The sequence below is a fragment of the Lynx rufus genome, unplaced genomic scaffold (genome assembly GCF_022079265.1).
Source record: "Lynx rufus isolate CCGP_SWC_20201006 ecotype Redwood Valley unplaced genomic scaffold, mLynRuf1.p SCAF_6, whole genome shotgun sequence".
Lineage (NCBI taxonomy): Eukaryota > Metazoa > Chordata > Mammalia > Carnivora > Felidae > Lynx > Lynx rufus.
This window is the reverse complement of record NW_025814878.1, coordinates 20,664,245-20,685,799: the sequence shown is the minus strand read 5'-3', so window position 1 is coordinate 20,685,799 and position 21,555 is coordinate 20,664,245. Positions and strand designations below refer to the sequence as shown.

Sequence of the window (21,555 nt, the reverse complement as noted above, 5' to 3'; positions counted from 1 at the left end):
AACACAGAACTGATAAAGATAAGCCACTATAGAAGGCTGTCATTTTACACATCAAAATGGTTGGGTGTCTTGAACACAAAGTTTTGTCATCACATGGAGCTAGATTCAAATCCTGGCTCATGCTGAGCATGTAACCTCTGGAGCCCCAGGTTTCTCGGCTGTAAAACAGAAACAATGCCTGTTTATAAGTGATCATACGTCAAACAGCTCAATGCCTGGCCCGTGACAGATGCTACATACTTAGGACTTGATACTGTAAGAATTACAGGGACTACTATGGGTTGAAAATATTTACTGGGGGGGGAGGGGGCGGGGAAAGCAAGCCTGAACTGGACCTTAAAGCACGGACAAGTTTTTGGAAAGTCTACACAAGATGGGCATCCTAATGGGGGGGGGGGGGCCACAGGTCAAAGCAAAGATTGTAGTGGTGACTAGGTAGCAAACTGGACAGAGCTCAACGGTGAGAGCTCTGAATACGACTAATTTTTACTGAACGTTTTTGTAGAGTATCATGAAATTTTTTAGAAATTCATTTATCTGTTCTTTAACAACTACACAAACGCTAGTTTAAATTGAGGCTACTGCAGTAGTTCAGCAACAAGGTGGTAAGAGCTCAGGTGGGTAACGCAAAAGACAGGCAAGAATGATTAGCCAGAACCTTTCAAAGAAAGAAAATCTGAAGGATCTCACAGGTTGGACATAAGGAAAGGAGGAGTCAAAGCTAATTCTGAACAAGAGAAAGAGACACTAGGAAGAAAGGATGCTAAAGACATATAATAACAGAATTTAGGATCACACGAGCAAAAAAACCCAAACAACAATATCCACCAAGAAGTCATTCAGTGTCAATTGTAAGGGAAATGGTAAAACAAGGTAAGGTCCTAAGAATTTGGTGACTAGGATAAAAGTGAACTTTAAGAATATCCTTTTTCAAAAGGATGCGGGAGAGGGGGTAGTACAAAAGTTAGATTACTAGTCGGTAAGGAGAGTATATGCAGCAGAGAGGAAATCTGGGTCATTTGTTATTTGGCAGCAAAAGGAAGAAGAAAAATAGGGAAGGCAGCTAGATGGGTGTGCAGGGTCAAATGAATAATACAGGAAGCAAAAAAGAGCACTATGCAGAAAACAGCCACGATACAACCCAAGTAGTAACTACGACAATGCCCCTTTGGTCATTTCTTACATGCAAATGAGAAACACTAAGCTTGGATTCACTCCAGAATCAAGTCCTAGCAGAGAATCTGCAGAAATGTGATGAGGGAAGAAGACTGCTAACCCTAGGGGTTCAAAACTGTGGGTACTAACAGAAAAGTCAACCATAAACTCGTTCCTCTGGCTATTAAAATCCTTAGCCTTTGCAGGAAGGCACAGAAAACAGTAGGCTCTTATATTTCCAAGGTTTCACGTCAGCAATTTCTATTATTCCTGTGAGATTTATACAGGCCATGACAAATGGTATAACCTGTCATTCTGACATGGCACAAGTCTCAATGGCCTCTGCTTGGGAATATGCTATCCTTGTGTGACATCACATGGGGTGCCTCACACCCTCATCTTTAACGGGTCTGTGGTCTTCTCCTTTCAGCCAGGTACGCTGGAACTCGACAGAAGTGGTGCTTTATTACATTTTATGAAAGACAATATATGCTGTGATGCCAAGATACCCAGATTCTACCATAATTTATTTTAGTTGCCAACAAACTCTTAGTTATGTCCGTCTGTAAACTTACAGTCACTCTGCTATAAAAAAAGAAATGGGGGAGGGGGGCAAGGGTTCTGAAAGGGAAGAAGGGGGAACTGGCAATGTCAGTCAGCAAACCACCGAAGTCAGAGCTCCAAGAATTCTGTGCTATTTGTTCCTGTTCTTGCTGCCTCCTCTTCTCTTCTCATGCCCAGAATGTTGGCTGCGGTGGGAGAGAGAGTATCCATAGCGCTGGCAGAGGAACATCCAAGGCTACAAGCTTCACCACCCCCACTTGTTACTTCGCTGAGTGAGCGATCCAGAATCGCCTTAATTCATCATCCCAATCACATCTATGAATGCACAGCAAGAGGCAGGGCTAAGCAACTGACTTGCCCTAATAGCTGGCTATGTTTTCTAAACATCTACTACGTGCTTTTGCTGCTCTAGACATCATGAGGTCATGAAGAGAAAGAAACCTGAATTTCATTCAGTTTGCTTACAAAAAGCAATCTAGTGCAAGACACACACACAAGTATGGAGGGGGGAGACAAATGAAAAGTCTCAGAATGAGGGTGAGGTTGTTCAAATTAGATTTCCAAAGCCTACAAAAGCTGTCGTGTTCTGAAAAAGGGGGAGGATGCAAGCTGGGGGAGGTGCTGCAGATGAAGAAAGGAGCATGATGAAAAGAAACCGATAAAGAACAAGTAACTGTGAGAAACAGAAAACAGATTTGCTGGGTGGGAACACAAAGTCCACGGTAGGAGAATAAGCAGAAACAAGACTGCAAGACGCAGGGGTGAGCTGGTAGGTATTTTTAAGACTGGTAGACAGGACTCCTCAGATTTGATAGCTCTCTCTGTCGTTGCTGGGCATTTTATGAGAGTGCTACGCTTTCCCTCCCTAAGTGTCAACTAAATTAAATTAGTAACTACTGACCTGTTTCCTTATTTAGATTGCCTACCACTTCCTGCTTACTGTCAAGTTCAAGAATTAGAAATTGTACCTCTGAAGGGCAGAGAAACTCGTGAGTTCACTACTAAAGTGAACTCTAATTACCTTTTTAAAAAATTAACAGAACAGCCTTGAGAGACAGCACCTTAAAGAAAAGTTACTAGTATGCATGATCACTGTATCTGACGAGTCACTTAACAACTTCAAAAATATTAACTAGTGTACTCACAGTCCAACTGAAAGATCTATACAATCTTGTCTTAGAGGTTTCATATTGTTCAAAGGGGCTCATACATTGTCTTTTGGAATTTTTAAAGGAGCATGATAAAATGAACAGGTTACACTAGGACCCATCAACCTGAGGAGGGATGAAGACGGGGAAGTGCCAATTAACCAGTCCAGTAGGTTTTGGGTGTCTACCTATCAAGGAAAAGATCTACATAAGAACAGGAGACTAAAAGCACAAGTGTTACAGAAGTGCAAACATACAGAACAGTGTAGGAAAATTACAGACGGGGGTCATCTTGTCGCGACCATCAGGAAAAAGTAAGAAGCAGGATGTCAAATTCAAGCAAAACAAAACACAAGTGGTATATTATAAAGTTTTTAAATTATTATTTCAAATACATTTCTAATTCCATGGAAAACAATACAACATTACAGAGATGTTCTTGATGATTCAGAGATTATTTAAATAAATATTATGTCTGCGACAAAAATTATAAAGGAAACCAAAGGACTTTAAAAACGTAGTTGGGAAATATCTCAATACAGAAATGAACTCATCATGAGAAGGATTTGTTTTGAATACCACGGAAGAGAAAGTAAAACCTCAATAACAATGGGGAGAATGTTAAAAAAAAAAAATCTAGTAGGAGTTAACCAAAAGTCTAAATTAAAAAATATTTTTGAGGGGCGCCTGTGTGGCTCAGTCTTGATTAAGCATCCCACTCTTAGTTTCAAATTCAGGTCATGATCTCAAGTTTGTTGATTCAAGCCCGCATCGGGCTCCACACTGACAGTACAGAGCTTGGGATTCTCTCTCTGCCCCTCCCCAACTCACACTCAAGTGCTCTCTCTCCCTCTCTCTCCCTCTCTCAAAAAAAAAAAAAAAAAAACAAACTTTAAAACAAATTTAAAAAAATGTTTTTTGAAAGCAATATACTAACTTGTCAGCAAGAAATCTGACTTCCACTCTTAACACCTCCCTGAAACCCAATATTGAGTTTTGTAGCATGTGACAGACTACTCTTTCCAGGACACGCTTTCTTTCCTTGCCTCTCTGTTCATTTTCCTCCAACGTCCCAAGCAGCTACCTCAGGCTTCCTCTTTCTTTCACTCAACCAAGTCATCCTGTCTGATCTTCTTCATATCTATGGCATAAGCTGCCACCTCTATGCTAAGCAGATCCAAACCATGTTTCCATGAACTTTCTTCCAAGTTTCAATCCTCTGGAGCTAAGCAGGCCCTCAAAAAAGCCGTATGAATGAATGTTACCCAGATTTCCTAGAGGAGATCTTGACTAACTTTGCTTTAGCAAACAGAAGTGCTCAGCTTAACAATCTATTAGAATGTTCTTAGTCTTTAAATAAAAGTTTTACATAAAAATAGTTTTTAACTTTATCCCTTTAATAAAATTAATACACTTAGCTGAAAATAATCAGTGTCATCTAAATAAACGTAGCAGAAGAAAGTATTTTTTTTTTAATTTTTTTTTCCAACATTTATTTATTTTTAAGACAGAGAGAGACAGAGCATGAACGGGGGAGGGGCAGAGAGAGAGGGAGACACAGAATCGGAAACAGGCTCCAGGCTCTGAGCCATCAGCCCAGAGCCTGACGCGGGGCTCGAACTCCCGGACCGCGAGATCGTGACCTGGCTGAAGTCGGATGCTTAACCGACTGCGCCACCCAGGCGCCCCAAGAAAGTATTTTTAAGTTTCATTTACACAATGTTGGAAGCCATGTGCCTGAATGATACAGGTAAAGAGGTCTTCTAGCTGTTAGATTCTAACAGGACTCCCAGCACTACGGGCAATCTGCACGCAGGTATGGGCATCTCAACAAGGTCTGGAAATGTCAAGTAATTTTAGAGTTCTTCTTTGGGAATTTAGAGTATTTTAGATATGCTAGAGGGCAAAGACAGAAGCATAGAAGTAGGATAATAAGTATTACTCATATAATACTTAGGAAGTAGAATGTAGTGGTTAAAAAAGGGACGACTTAAATCCCAACTCTACCATTTACTAGCTGTGTGATCTTGGAGAAGTTACTTATCCCCTCTGAGTCTTCATTTTAAAAAGAGGGACAGTAGGGGCACCTGAGTGGTACAGTCAGTTAAACATCCGACTCCTGATCTCAATTCAGATCATCATTTCGTAGCTTGTGAGTTTGGGCCCCACCTGCTTGGGATTCTGTCTCTCCTTCTCTCTGCCCCTCCCCCCCGGTACACGTGCATGCGTGCCCGTGTGCGCTCTCTCTTGAACAAACAAAAAACAAAATGTTTAAATAAATAAATAAAGATAACAGTAGCTGGCACACATTAGGTACTACACAACAACATTTGTTATTACTGTTATTATTGTTATTATTATTATTATTATAGTATCTATTAAAGTTAGTGATGAGCATACATACTTTTGGGGAAAAAAAAGATAAATTCATGCTCACTCATTCAACATTCAGCAAACATGTAACTACCAAAAATGTGTCTGGGATATGGTCATGAACCTGATAGGCACAGTTACTGTGCTAGACCATTGGAGTTTAACAGAAAGGGCAGGAACCAACTATCTTTCCCTCATCTCTACATACTCCGTGCTCTGGGTGCATATGTTGGTGATGATAGGTGTTATATAGTGATTGTTGAGTTAATGATAATGTAATTATAGGGTATTAAATAGGAAATAAGTATTTTGAATATATGGACAGAATTCAACAGATCTATCCCCCCCCCCCCCCCGCCGCCGCAAAATGGTATAGCAATGCTACAGGGTAACTGACTTTCAAGGAATTTGTCCACAAATCTTCAAGAACTCACTAATTCTAGAGTATCCTAAAAGCATACATTTGAATACCAATACCTGGCAAGCTTACTATAAGGATTAAATGAGATCTTGTGTTAAGTAAGAATCAGGAAGCTGCAGTGAGATACTGATAGCATTCCTCAGCCAAAATGCAATCACACTACATGTGGATGTCTTTGGGGAGCGCTTACGAACTAAAAATCTCTTACATTAAATATGCAAATGCTTCTGGGTTTAACATCCAAGGTTCGACTTTACGGAGGCTAGACTAATTTCAGGCAAATATAATACTTCCACATCCACCTTGCTTTCCTAACAGTCTCAAAAAAAATGTCACAAAAACTCTGAGAACTTAAGCGAGAACACCTATGACAAAATCTGTGACAAAATCGCTATGACAAAAGTGCAATTTACCATTTATTGCAAAAGAACGTTTCAGATATAATGAAGTTTGCAATCCTCATGTTTAGTGAACGGCCTCAGTCAGAAATCACCATCAGGTCCGCACAAGCTTTAAAGCCACCAAGCTGCGACTCTCCAGCTTTGAAATGCCCACGAATCTCGCTAACACGGACTAACATGGCATCTCACCCAGCACATTCAAACTTCAGCACAATGTCTCCCCACAAAACTACGCAATCCTCCTCACTTCTTTATTTCTGTTAATGGTTATAATCATTCTGCAAGCTACATAAGATCAAAACCTTAAAATCATCCTTTATTATAGTCTTTTGGTGGTATACTTCACTTCAGAAGAACAAATCCTCTAATTACACAGTAAAATGGTGAAACGAGTGGCATTACTGATAGGATCAAAGGATTGGGGGCAGTATTATTAATTTCGTGCAACAAAAATAACAAAAGGTATAAATCTAGGTTGGAAGAAATACGGAGAGATTTTTACTATTAAAGACAAGATCCTGTAACTTGGGAGTTTTCTCATATAAGCAGAGTTTGACTGAATGAAACTTATGTGATCACCCTCTTAGAACCAGGCACTCTGCTAGATGTTTACGCTTCATTTCAGTTTGGTATTATGAAAACTTCTGGCATTATCTGGTATTATCCCCAGTCTACAAACGAGGAAATGGGAGTCTTTAAGAGAAGTTCAGTTACTTGCTCAGGGCAAGAGAGCTAATAAGCATCAAGTGAATATTCAAATGTAGAACTGTCACATTCCAAAGTCTAGGCTATTCTGACTATACAGGACTCAATACTTGTTGACACAATATTACAAGGGTGTTATAATGAAAAACTTTCCTATGGAATATAATTAAGTGCTCTAGAAAAAATATGAACTCTTCTAAGTTAACTATTAAAAAATATAATATAAATAAACACTCTAGTTTAAACATACCTCTGATCCTTCTAGTCATAAATGAGATAGAAATCAATAATCCTTAGTTTACAGACAATGATTTGTCAAGGATATAGATATTTCTATTTCCACATACAACATTTGACATAATCCATGGACAGGAAGCAAAGATCTCTCTTAGATCAGTACCATTAGCAGCTATTTTTTATACAAAGGAGCATATTAATACTGTATAACTGTGAGGATTTGGTTCCAGATCTATGTACTTATGCAAACTCACACTGGATACAATAATTTAGAAACACAAAGATGCCAAATCAGTGCTTCGGAGTAACAGTAGACGCTTTTAGCTACAAAAAGATTAATGATCGTGACAGTGATTATTCCAATAGAAGACAACTGGAAGCAGTCCTTCCTACAGATTAAAACTGCTATTCCAAATACATAAATAAATGAATAAGTAAATAAATAAATAAAATTAAAAAAAAATAAAACTACTATTCCATCAAATCACTACTTACCAGGCATGATTATTTCAAACTCACGCTATCTTTGAGGCATTATGTTTCTGCAATTTTCCAAAAAACTAAGATATCTTAGTTAAGTGTGTATAAATTCAGCATACAACCTAAAGTCAACAGATAGAAACTGGTCTCAATTCGCTCTAAATCACAACTTTTCAGCCACTGCTAAATCTATTAAATAAAGTACATATAAAAAATCGAATACCAGATAAAGCGTGCAGAGCCAGCACGCAGAAGCAGTGAGTAAATGTAAGCCCGAATTATCATCCTGGTGCTTCATGTAAATATACCTGGCTGTAATGAATCTTCATATGGCAATCTCTTCTACACATAAAAATTATCAATGTGTCACTTTTCATATCACGTCCAAAACAGAAGGTCCTTAACAAACGCCACATTATATAAGCGATATTGAGGTTTTGTAATTAGAACTGTATTATACACACAGTAGAGGGTCTTTTATTCTCTACAGCACTCACCTTTCACATTCTCCAAGATGACTATTTCATACATATTACCCTACCCTGCAAAACCATCTTCAAAAAAATTTACAGTTTGAGGTATAATTTATATACCATAAAGTTAGACCATGGTGAGCATACGATTCATTGAATTTTAAGAAAATGTACAGAGTTGTACATCGTCACCACAATCCGAAGTTAGAACTTCACTATCGCCCCAAATGTTTTCCTCTAGTGTCTCCACTCCTACCCTGGCCTCAGGTAACCACTGTTCCTTCTGTATAGATATGTCTTTTCTAGACATTTCATATAAATGCAAACACATAATATGTACTCTTTTGTATCTGGCTTCTATCACTTACAATGTTTTTGACATTCACCTTTGTTGTAGTATTTACCAGCAATTTTTTCCTATCAGAATCGTACTCCATCATATGAATACACCATATTTTGTTTATCCATTCATCATCTGATGGACAGCTGGATTGTTTTCCAATTTCTGACTGTTGTGAATAATGCTCTTAAGAGACATTTGCAATTCTTTATGTGCACACATTTTCATTTCTTTGGGGTAGGTCTTGTTAGTGGAATTACTGAGTCATTTGATAAGCTTGTTTAACTTTTTAAGGAAGAGCCAAACTGTTTTCCAAAATGGCTGTACCACTTACATTTCGAAGAACAGTGTAGAAGGGTTCCAGTTTCTCCACAATACCATGTAATGTCAGTCTTTTTAATTACAGCCCTTCGAGTGGGTGTGTGACAACATATCATTGTGGTTTAATCAGCATTTCCTTAATGACTAACAACACTGAACATCCTTTCATATGCTTCTTGGCCATTTATATTTTCTCCTTTGGTGAAATATCTATTAAAATCTTTTGCTCATTTTTAATTGGGTTTTTTTCTTTATAACTGACTTGTAAAATTTCTTTATATGTTCTAGATTAAAGACCTATACTATGTTTGTAATACGTAACTATTTTCTGCCAGTCTGCATCTTGTCTTTTTACTTTCTTAAATATCCTCTGGAGTGATGAAGTTTTTAAACATTTTAATGAAGTCCAATTTGTATTTTCTTTCACAATTCATGCTTTTGGTGTCATCTAAGAACTATTCCTGACACAAGATCAAAAAGATTTTCTCCAGTGTCTCCTAGAATTTTTATAGTTTGGAGATTTTACAATTAAGTCTATGATTATTTTGAGATAATTTCTGTGTATGGTGTGAAGTATACACAACCATACATCCAAGTCCATTTTGTAAACATATGGGTATCGAAGCACCATTGGTTGAAAAGACTATCCTTCCCTCATCAAACTGTCCTGATACTTTTTTAATAATCAGGTGATCATAAATGCTAAGTGTTCATTTCCGGACTCTCATTTCTGTTCAATTAATTATCATGCTTAGTCTTATGCCAATCACTGTCTTGACTAATGTAGATTAAAGTAAGTTTTAAAATTAGGTAGGGCAAATCTTCTATTTCCTTTGTTTTGGCTATTCTAGGTCCTTTACATTTCCCTATAAATTTTAGGATCTGCTTGACAATTTCTATAAAAATGCCTACTAGGATTCTGATAGAGATCTGGTTGAATCTACAGGTCAGTTTGGGAACCACTGTCCTCTTAACATCCAATCTTCCAATCTATGAACAGACTGTCTCTCCATTTATTTAAATCTTCAGCCACCTGGGTGGTTCAGTCAAGGTAAGCCTCTCTAACTCTTGATTTTGACTCAGGTCATGATCTCACAGTTGTGAGATCGAGCCCTGTGATTGGCTCCATGCTGAACATGGAGCCTGCTTAGGATTCTCTCTCTCTACCCCTATCCTGTTCGTGCATGTGTGTGTGCTCTCTCTCAAAATAAATACAACTTTAAAACATTTATTTAAATCTTTAATCTTTTTTTGGGGGGGGGAAGAGTGCATGAGTCGGGGAGAGGGGCAGAGGGAAAGAAAGAATCTTAAGCAGATCCAGGGATCATGACCTGGGGCAAAGAGTTGGATGCTCAACTGGCTGAGCCACCCAGGTGCCCCTAAATCTTTAATAACTCTTAGTAATATTTTGTAGTATAAAAATCTTGGGTGTTTTTTTTTCTTAATATCATTTACTTATTTTGAGAGACAGAGAGAGAACATGCACGAGCACAGTAGGGAGGGATAGTGAGAGGGAGAGAATCCCAAGCAGGCTCCACACTGTTAGCACAGAGCTCGAGGCAGGGCTACAACTCACAGACTGTGAGATCATGACCTGAGCTGAAACCAAGAGTCAGCTGGTTAACTGAATGAACCAACCAGGCGCCCAGTGATTCTTTAACAAAAAAGAGAGAGAAAGAGAGAGAGAGATTGAGATTTTACTTTTACTTATTTTTATTATTTATTTGTTTATTTATTTATTTTGAGAGAGAACACGTGCAAACAAGGGAGAGGGGCAGAGGGAGAGAGAGAATCCCAAGCAGGCTCCATGCTCAACTCGGCACAGAGCCCAACATGGGGCTCAATCCTACAATCCTGGGATCATGACCTGAGCCAAAATCAAGTTAGATGCTTAACTCACTAAGCCACCCAGATGCCCCAAGATTTTATTTTTAAGTAATCTCTACATCCAATGTGGGGCTCGAGCATACAACCCCAAGATCAAGAGTTGCATGCTTTACCAACTGAACTAGCCAGGCACCTCATCTTTTGTTAAATTTATTCCTAAGTATGTATTCTTTCTGATGCTACTGTAAGTAGATTTTTTGTTTCTTTCATATTCAGATTGTTCCCACTATTAAACTGTTATTTTTGCCTCAGTAGGTAAAACACGTAGAAACTATTAGGCTGGAACATCAGAATTCTCCTGCACTGAATCTATGTACCTACTTGTCTCTATATCCATGTTCTTCCTTCTTCCCCCCTTTCAAAATTGAGGAAGGGATCCCTTTTCTTTTAAGTCCATTCTCTGTGCAGTTGGGCTCCTGAACAATCTTGCTTTTTCAATGCTTCCTTCATCTTCCTTTCTTCCCTTTTTATCCTAACAACTAAAATCATGCTATAGTATGTTTTATACTAAGGAAGGAAGGAAGGAAGGAAGGCTTCCTGTATATCCTCATACACCTCTAGCTTCTACCCCACGTCTGTTTCCTTTCATCTGCAAACAGCTTTCAAACACTATCTATACACTCTGTCTCTAATTCCTGGGCCATCGGATATCCCTCAAGTCACTCAAATCTGGTTTCCATCTCTACCAGTCCATGAAACTGGCTCATCAAAGTTACCGATGACCTCTAGACTGCCAAATCCAATGGCCATATTTCTGCCCACATCTTCCCAGCTTCTCAGCCAACCAAACTCAACACAGTTAACTATTCTTTTCCTCAAATACTTGCATTGCTTGGCATCCATGGCACGGTCCAATATACATTCCCAATTTCCCTACAACCTCTCTCTGACTGTCCTTCTTAGCTTCCTTAGCGGCCTTCCAGTTTACCCAACTTAGAAATGTACTGCATTCCTCAGGGTTCTTTGCATTTCTAGTCAGTCTTTTTTCTTTCCTCCCTGTCATCTCTTCCTTCTCTTCCTCCCTGATTTCATCTACGTTCTTGGCTTTTAAGTGTCACTGATAATCTTCAAATGGACATCTGCAAGCCAAATATGTTCAATCCCCTCTGGTAGAGGCACCCCTGACAATCTTGCAGCATTCTAAGAGCCTAGTACAACAACAAAAAAAAAAAACCAAAAAAACCCTCCTGAATTCACGACTACCTTTCCACCACACACCAAACCACCCGCCCCCCAAAACCCATTCCTCCCCCAACCGTAAGAATAGTGACTTCCCGCAACATCCCTGAGTTCTGCCTTCTCCCTTATGTTCCATATCCAATCCATTATCATGTCCTCCTATTTTTACCACCTCAAAGTATCTCCACTATGTCCACTCCTCTCCATCCACTGCCACCGCACTACTGTTAAGCCATGGTCATCTCCCATTTGAGCTACTGCATATCCACTGGCCAATCTGTTTCTGTTTGCTCTTCGCTCTACACAGCGGGAGAAACTTGAAAAAACAATACAGCTAGGGGCGCCTGGGTGGCTCAGTCAGTTGGGTGGCCAACTTCAGCACAGGTCATGATCTCACCACTCGTGAGTTTGAGCCCCCCGTCGGGCTCTGTGCTGACAGCTCGGAGCCTGGAGCCTGCTTCCGATTCTGTGTCTCCCTCTCTCTCGGCCCCTCTCCCACTCCCACTCTGTCTCTTCTCTCAAAGATAAATAAACGTTAACAAAAAAAAAAAAATTAAAAAAAAAAACAAACCCAACAATATAGATGATGCTACTCCCTTAACAGAAACTTTGCATATTTAAAATCCAAACCCCTTACCGCTGGGTACAAGGCCCTGCAGTGTGTGGTCCCCGCCATGTTCTCCCCCTGCCCAAGGGCTCCAGCTTCTCACTTCCTCAAACACATTAAGCTCTTCAAACTTCAGGCCCTTCACATGCTTTCCCTCCACGTGAAACATCTCATCCTCGCTCCCTTATCTCCATCCATTTCTCCTCAGAGGAACCTTCCCTTACAACTAAGTAGGTCCCCAAGTCGGCAATGATTCTGTATTAACTATACATGGTTCTTTTCCTTTTTAACATTAGCATAATCCATGAAGGCAAGAAAAATTCCTCATTTTTTACCACTGTTATTATATATATACCCTGAATATAAATAGTAGCCATTAAGAAGTATTCATGAAAACATACGAAACTGACTTAAGACAAACATTATGTTTGGCATTTCACAGGCCTGTCTGCCCGTCCTCAAAACTTTCTTAACACAGATGTCCAAGGGATGAGCCTGACTAAATTGGAGGAAGGCTAGCAACCTCAAATTATATGCAAAATTTTATGTGATTTTATTTTTTAGACAGGTGTCGTGTAGGTGCACCAGAATTTCAAAGGAATCCACAACCCAAAAGAGGTAGGAGATACATGATCTTATAAATTCTGGTTTCATCATTTAAGAAGGTAGATTCAAATTCAACATAAAGTCAATTCTTGAAACAAAACGAAGAAAAGACACAGTATTTTTTTTTAAAGGCCGAAGTCCTATTTACCAAATTTCAATGAAACTTAGTGTATGGTATGAATTTAAAAAAAGATTTCTGAGCTGAACTTATTACATCCTGATTTTTATGTCACGCCTATATATGCAACCGATCAGACGAGATTATTTTTTTTTAATGTTTATTTTTGACAGAGAGAGAAACAGAGTGCCAGTGGGGGAGGGGCAGAGAGAGAGAGACACACACACACAGAATCCCAAGCAGGCTCCAGACTCTGAGCTGTCAGCAGAGCCCGACGGGGGGCTCAAACTCCCGAGCTGTGAGAGAGATCATGACCTGAGCTGAAGTCAGATGCCCAACCGACTGAGTCACCCAAGTGCCCCCGTAGATTCTTTTATAGAGGTAAAGGAGGGAAAAGATGAATGAAGATGCATCTATATCACAGGAAAGGCTACAGACAATGAAACCTATATGAGGCAAAAGGTGATAAATGCCAAGTTTTATCACCCATTTCAAATTCTCACTGGCCAAATATCTAGGGACCTTACAAACCTTTCAGCAGTTCCCTCATGTATACAAAGTCCCTTCAGCATTCCAGGCTGAGATTCTCCTCATCAAATCTCCAAAACTTGTAAAAGAAATCAATTCTACTGTTCAAACAGTGGACAACTAATTTCAGGACTGTGCACTATGTTCTTAAGGGTGTGGCTGGACACAGTGGCCATTTCAACACTCTAACACGTTTCTTTGAAAAACCCAATCCAGGGGTGCTGAGTCAATTAAGCGTTGGGACTCTTGATTTCCGGCTCAGGTCATGATCTCACAGTTGGGAGGCAGAGCCTCCGGGACAGGGACAGGGACAGGCTCCACGCTGAGGGTGGAGACTGCTTAAGATTCTCTCTTCTTCAGCCTCGCGAGTGCCACCAGCTCATGCTCTCTCAAAATAAATAAACATTTAAAAAAAAGAAAAGAAAAACCCAATCCAATCTCTTCAGGCTGTGAGAAAGAAAATCCAGACATTAAGTGATCTGTTCAAGGTCACAAGGCTGGCTACAGACAGGACTGGAACTTGCCTCCCATGTTTAGAGCTCCTTATACTGGCCTGTATGCTCTTCTACAGCTCCATCAAAATGCTTAGCATGAATTCCCAAAATACTAAGACACTAACTCTGAGCTATTCATTCAAAAGCAAAAAGAAAAGGCTAAAACTAGCAATGATATAGGAAAAACAAATTTAAAAAGCAAATAGGATACTACAGAAAACCATTAAGTGTCACTTCTGTCACAAACAGTATGCTTTTCAGCTGTATATAGGAAAGTGTCTGATTAAGGCAAGATTGTTTTTGTAGTTTGTTGTAACTGTTTCAATGATCCAGAAATTACAAATAAAAAAGAAATCACTGCTCCAGAACAACAAACCTGACATTTATTGTATTAAGTTTATAACTTTCAGTGAACAAATGAGGCTCTCTTTCCTTACTTTAATACTATCACTAATGAATAAATCTTATAATTGAACAAATTTCAAGAGAAAAGCAAAATGGTTTATGTGTCACTGTTGTCATTTTCACCCATTAAATTAATGTGTTACTCAAATATTCTACCAAGATGTTGCTCAACACAAACGATCTAAGACATTTCTTCAGCTTCATTAATAGGGATACACTGGTTAGAACCTTCAATAAAAGAACCATTAGTACTAGAACCTTTTCTCAAACTATTACGCACTGAAAATTTGTATGTAGTTTTAAAACATTTCCCAAAGTAGGGGCTCCAAGTAAAAGCTAAGAAAACATACCAATTAGTGTGGTAGCATACTTTCCCTCGTCTTTAAAAAATAAAATAAATTATTTCTAGATAAGGTGATCTTTAAGTCAATGAATTTTTTTTGCTCAGCAAAGAGCAAAACTCCTCATGATTATATCCTATGAACCAAATTTTTCTCCACCCAGTCCTGTTCCTCTCTGTTGTTGAGCATAATTCTATAAAGCTGTAGCTCATTCGCTTTGTCTACTGACAGTCTACAAAAACGAACCTTTCTTTAAAAAAAAAAAAAGTTTATTTACTTATTTTGAGAGAGTGAGAGCTCCTGTGAGCAGGGGAGGGGCAGAGAGAGAGGGTGAGAGACTCCAAAGCTGGCCCTGAGTTTTCAGCCACAGAGCCCAACGAGGGGCTCAATCTCACAAACCATGAGATCATGACCTGAGCCAAAACCAAGGGTGGGATGCTCGACCTACCGAGTCACCCAGGCACCCCCCAAAACCAACCTTTCAACTCAGAACAGCACTGACTCTACCATTCCAAAACCAGGGTAATGAACATACTTTAAGATGTCTGCCAGCTGTAGTAATATAAAATTGTGTCTCTGTGTGCATAGGATACCAACTACAAGAATCTTCCTATTTCTCTTAAGTGGCTGTGTCTCAAGACATCATCATACATGAAATTATTGACCATGCAGAGAAGGAAATCCACACATAACTCAAAATCAAACAATCTTAAATCTCCACTCTTTAGGAGAACTATGGGCAAACCAATCACATGAACAGTGAAAGTAAGAAAGAGCTGAAAGGTAACAAGGAATAACGGTAAAGGAGAGATGCTTTATTCACGAACAGATGATTTAACTTCTCTGCCTATCAGGTGCCTAGTTAATAAATAAAAAATAATACACTTTACAGGGTTGTTGTAAGCATCAAATGAGTTCTTACATGAAAATGATTTGCCCAGTAAAAGAAACATAATAGGCACTCAATAAATGCCAGCTCCTTCCCCCTTCAGTTCTCAGCCCTCTGTTCTTTGTTTTCTACACTCATTCTCCCAGATGACTCAGCCTTCTCATGACTTTTATTAACAAATGCTGAAAACTACTACATCAATCAAAGCCCTGATGTGTACATGCATGCCCACAGTGTAAGAAGCTGCCTGCCCCCCTACCCCCAAAATACTTAGGTGAGAAAAGCAGAGAAGACACCCCAAATATCTGAATTTCACCGTAAGAACAAGCACTCAGTGGGGACAAACATCCGTAAGTTTCCAAATATCTCCTGAAGATTTCCACTGCCTTCTCAAAATGCCAGAAGTCAAATTGCCAGTAACTTTTACCTAAAACCAGACTCTTCCTGCCCCCGTTTTAGGCGGTGAGTAGAATCCAACAAAGAATAATCCTTGCTCTACCCTTCCCTCATCTAAATATCACTAGGTAACCCAGGCCCATCAAATCTACCTTCAGAATTTCTATGAAGTTCTAGCCTCCTTTGCTGTTCCACGGTTACCACCAGAGTCCAGGTGAGGATGTCTCCATCTCAGCACCACTGACTGGCATTTGGGGTTAGATAAATCTTTGTTGGGGGGCTGGCCTATGCACTGTAGGATGTTTAGTGGCATCGCTGGCCTCTGTCTGCTAGATGCTGGGAGAATTGCTCCTTCCTTACAAGTTAGGACAACCCAAAATGTCTCGGAACAGCGCCAAATGCCCCTGGGAGATAAAATCATCCTCCCCGGTGTCTCCCCCACTCCTGCATTTGAGAACCGTGGCCTCGCTCCTCACCATTCTCAACAGAGAATGTGTTCCCAAATTCATCTCCAGCTTCTTCCCTCTAACTCCTGCTGCACTGATCTAAAGGCCTTGTAAAGCATGGCTTTTATGAGTCATTTCTCTTACACTACAACTCCCTGTTACCTTCACAATTAGTTCAAAGCTCTCCACCCAGCCTTGATAATTTGGCCTCAATTAAACATCATCCAACAAAGCACCTCACATAGTGTCTAGCCAGCAGCCCTTCAGTAACAGACCTGTTCATCCAGATCTGTTTCCTATTGCACAGCTGTTACCCTGGTTGGAATGCCCATCACCCAGGATCCATTCCAGACCACTGCAAAGCCTCCTCCTCACCCCCCACCTAAGGTCAAAAACCATTAATGAGCCTCCACTGCTTACTGAAATATGAAATCTTCTGCCTTCTTTAGGGTCTTTCTCAGTATGGTCTCTTTCTAACTCTATGTTCCATTATCCCCCAAATATACTGCAGCTTCAGCAAACCTTAAATCTGCTAGTTCTTGAAAAGGCTCCTCCCCTTTCCAACTTCGGTCATGTTTTTTTCTCTGTCTGAAAGTCTTATCCGTCCCACTGCTCTCCCTCCATACTAATTTAATGTCCATCTCAAGTCAAGAAGGCTTTCCTGACCATAACCTCTTTTGCACCTCTCCTATGGCATTCACATGGGTGCTTCATGTTACACATGGGTATCCCTGTAATTTACAAGGTCCTTGAGAGCTTCTTACTCCTCTTGTGATGGCCTGCAACACCTAGTCCAGTTAAGTAACTCACTCAATATACAGGAGCTGACCCAAATGTATCCCACTTAGAAAGCAACAAAGGACTGTCTTCAGACAATCCCAAACTCTCTTAAAAGAACTAAATCCAATTCCCCTTTTAGCTCACATTTTACACTTTAGGCTGATTTTTAAGTAAACTGCCTTCAAGATATCCATAATACTACTGAGTATGTATTACTGTAAGAGTTCTGCTTCAGCAAGTTTCTGCAGCTTCCGACTTGTAACTGAATCCTGAATATTTATGGTATTTACGCCCTCTCTTTATACAAAAAGGCAATAGAAATTTCTTTTTGAATATTAATAAACCTGAGAAAAACACAAAAATAACTTGGATTCAACATATTTCAAGCAAAGGGTAATGCTGATTTGTCTATCCTAAATACTACTAAATAATACATTAAAAGTCCTAAAGTCTTCATGCACTATTAAAAATATAAGTCAGTTTAGGGGCGCCTGGGTGGCTCAGTCGGTTAAGCGTCCGACTTCAGCTCAGGTCATGATCTCACGGTTTCTGGGTTCGAACCCCACAAGCCTGCTTCAGATCCTGTGTCTGCCTCTCTCTCTTTCTGTCCCTCCCCTGCTCACACTCTGTCTCTCTCGAAAATAAATAAAAACATTTAAAAAGTTAAAATATATATATATAATTAAATATATATACATACACACATATATATACGTCCGTTTATTTCGGCTCCCCCTCCCCAAAAACATAAACTAAAACAGAACTTGGGAAGTTTCTCCTTAATTTTAGTTCCTAAATGACTTGAAAGTATGTTTTGTTATTGCTACAAAAAAAGGAGTATCTGGCTAAAAGTCTAACCCCAAAGCCATCTGAGGAAGTAGAGAACCCCACACTGCCACCACCATTCTTTTTAGCAAGGGTTGGCAAACTACAGGCCCTGTTTGGTATGCTCCTGAGCTAAGAATGGCTTTCACCTTCTTAAAGAGTAGCAAAAACAAAAACAAAGAAGAACATTCGACCATAAGTAGCCAGCAAAGCCTAAACTATTTACGTTTTGTCCCTTTATGGCAGCACGGCTTTGAGACTCCCAGCTGTCGTTATCTAAGACACCCAACTTTTCCTCCCAAGGTTTTTTAAAAAGCATTATGACACACACAAAATTATGCAAAAGGGCAGAACTCCTTCAACTTGGTCATAGTTCATGCACAGGTTAACTTCGAAAACAGAGACCTTTACGGACATTTTTATACCTCCAGAACTGTTGGAAGAAACCGGACTCTCATTCTTCAGATGAGCAACGCTTACACTTGAAGAGTGGAAGTGCCTGGCCCAAAGTCACACTGCCAGTTCACAATAAAATGGGGTCAAAGACCCAGGCCTCAAACCTCCTGGTTCAGTGCCCTCTGGGGTATACTACATTACACCCGTGCATACGGCTTTAGGTTTTGGAAAGGTGGGTAACCTGGCTTGGATCATCACAAAGATGAAAGCTTAAAAACTGCTCCTGATATGCTGTTTAGACAGACTCTTACCAGCAGCGATGAATCATTAAACAGAGTAACAATAATGTTCACCACATAAATTAGATAAGAACTTCTAGGAAACCTTCCATTTTAAAAACAGATGTGATAGAGAAAGCTTAAAATGTACTCTGCTTGCTCCTCTAGAGCTGCGGATCTGATTGAGGCAAACAGACACGTCTGACTTCCAGCTGCTCAATACTTACTTATCTCCCAACCCCAATCCCTAAGTTCCACTAACTGTTACCGAATGTGCATCAAAAAACTGTCCAGTTTACATCAGCCACACGTTCTATAATTACAAGTTCTTTCCATATCTACTTGCAAACTACTAGCTATAAATTCAAATTTTTGATCTCCCCAAGAATTCAGCTTCCTTAAGAAAAAGGCTTCTTCGATTCCTACAAAACCCACTTTGTCTCGCCCGCTGGCTTATTCAAGAATTTAAAAAACATTTTACCTATACTGATAACTTTACTACTCTGCAGGATCCGGAGAGCTATGTTATATATCAGGATCTACGATTCAAAGAAAGGCATGGTAACAATCCGATATCCTTCATCTGAAGTTGCTCTTCCAGTTGTGAAAAATACAGATTTTGAGAGGCAGCCGAGAAATACTGGACTTAGGTTCTTGAGCGAGAATACACAGACCTCCGCCCCCCACCCCCCACCGTATCTCTGCGTGACTTTTGTCCTCTAACAGCGACCCCTCCCCCTCGACCGCGCCGCGAGTCCGGGCCACCCGGGCACCTGCGGCCCCAGCCTGCAGCTGGGGAGTCCGGGGGCACAAGCCCACGGCCGGCGCTGCTGGAAACGGCGCCCACTCCCACCCCCTTGGCGGCGGGCGGCTGGAGGCCGGAGCCGCCGGGAAGCGACCGGTCGGCGGCCGGCAGAGCCCCGGACGCGACCAGAGGCGAGGGCGGCGGCGTTACCTGGAGGACCACGTCGTTGGGCAGCTGCGCGGCCCGGAATAGCTCCAGCACCCGCCCGTTGGCCGCCACCTTCTTGGTGCTCTCGATGTCGCAGTAGGAGAAGAGATCCGAGTAGTATTTCTGCTCCGCATCGCTCAGCGTCAAGCCTTCCATCTTCGCCTCCGGCTCACGGCCGCCCCGCCCCGCATGCAACACCCGGAGCCCGGCCCCACGACCCCGGGACGGCGGGGGCTGTGCGCGGCCCGGCTTCCTCCTCGCCCCGCGAAGCCGCGGGGAGCCCCAGCCCCGGCCTCACGCGCGCGGGGGGCGCCCGAGCAACAGGGCCGGGAGGTCGCGAGGAGGGGGCCCGGCTGGGCTCGGCGCGCCGCCGCCTGCGAGGCCCCGCGCAGTCCCGGGCTCGGCGCGGCTCCGGCTCCGGCTCGGCGGCCGCGGGGAGGGCGCGGGGAAAGGAGGCGGGGGCCGCAGCGGCGCGAGGCACAGGCGGACTCCGCCACCGCCCCCGCCGCGGGTTCGAGTCTCCCCGGCTCTCAGGCGCTTCCCCCCAGACTTCCCGCCTCGGCTCCCCCTTCCGTCCACGCCCCCCCCCCCTCTCCGGAGCGGCGGCACTTCCCGGAAAGTTGTGGGGCTTCGAGTCTAAAGTTTCGGGGGCTCTGAGCTGAGCGTGGCCGCCGCTCCGCCTCCCTCCGCCGCCATTTACTGCGCCCCGGCCCGGCCCCCGACGCGCCCGCACCAGCACTGACAGCGGCGGCCGCGCTCCAGACCCGGATGTGAGGCCGGGAGGAGAGAGCGCGAGAGGGAGAGAAACACCCACCGGGCTGGCTCGGCCGCTCCCGGGAGAGGGGGGCCGCAGCGCCCCCTGGTGGCCGGAGCCCCGCGGCGGAGAGCCGCCCCCAGCCCCGGAGGGAGGAGCTGGGACCCCGGGGCCGCGGACCAGGGGTCCACCGCAAGCTGCTCACTAGGACCTGGGGAACTCAGGTACGGGTTGCAGTTTAGATTGTTTCGAAGCTTCTGGCACTAAAGGTTTCATTCATAAACGTTGACTGAAAGGAGGACATTGTTCAGGTTACTATGATTGTATCTATTGATACCTTTGTTGTTACCTTCTAGATGTCAGATGTTTCTGAGGATAAATGTCAGATTTCTATGTGCTCTGAAGAACTATGAAGATTCTATCTGGGAACTTTCATAATGACAGTAACACTGAGGCTTAACTCCCACTCTTACTACAAGCATGTTTACCTGAGAAGCAAAATTTGATGAATAGAGGGAAAAACTGGCAAAGTTTTCTTCTATGTGCAAGGTAGTTCTGGTCCCCGGGAACTTAGTGCCATAAATGTATACCAACACCTCTGTAAAGTCGCGTAGACCCTGGGCTGACCTCAGGGGCTCCTGCCACTCCTAATTTTCTCCTTTACGAAAATCCTGCCCTATTCTGATCGGTCCCGATCAGAGGAGAGTTGTAAGATATCCGGAGTAGAATATCTTAAGGGTTTATACTTAGGAAATATTTCAAAAACAGTGGTTAAGGCTATTTGTTATACAGGTTTTTCCATTTGGGCTTTTATTGTGTCTTTTAGATGTTGCTCCCTAGAGTTCTGATCCTATAGATGGCCCATAGGAGGAAATTATTACAGGTTCCCAATCCTTTATCCAAAATTCAAAAAGCGCTGAAAATCCAAAAGTTTTTTGCAGCGCTTTGGCAGCAAAATCTTCTCTGCCTCATTTGGAGGCCAAATCTTAATGCACATGAAGCTATTTATAATCTTATTTGTGCCACTTAGTGTCAATATTTACTCATTTTACTCCA

At 41.8% G+C, this 21,555-nt stretch overlaps 1 protein-coding gene across 6 annotated transcripts in view; it reads right to left on the bottom strand.

Annotated features, from left to right (window-relative positions):
• Positions 1-20,005, bottom strand: part of REPS1 (RALBP1 associated Eps domain containing 1) — an 88,538-nt gene extending 68,533 nt beyond the window's left edge. For all 6 annotated transcript variants that reach the window (XM_047101492.1, XM_047101497.1, XM_047101493.1 and 3 more), the window contains exon 1: positions 19,749-20,005. In XM_047101492.1, the coding sequence (XP_046957448.1) occupies positions 19,749-19,901 (153 nt within the window). In that variant the 5' untranslated portion in view covers positions 19,902-20,005. The remainder of the gene's footprint in view (positions 1-19,748) is intronic.
• Positions 20,006-21,555: the final 1,550 nt, after the last annotated feature.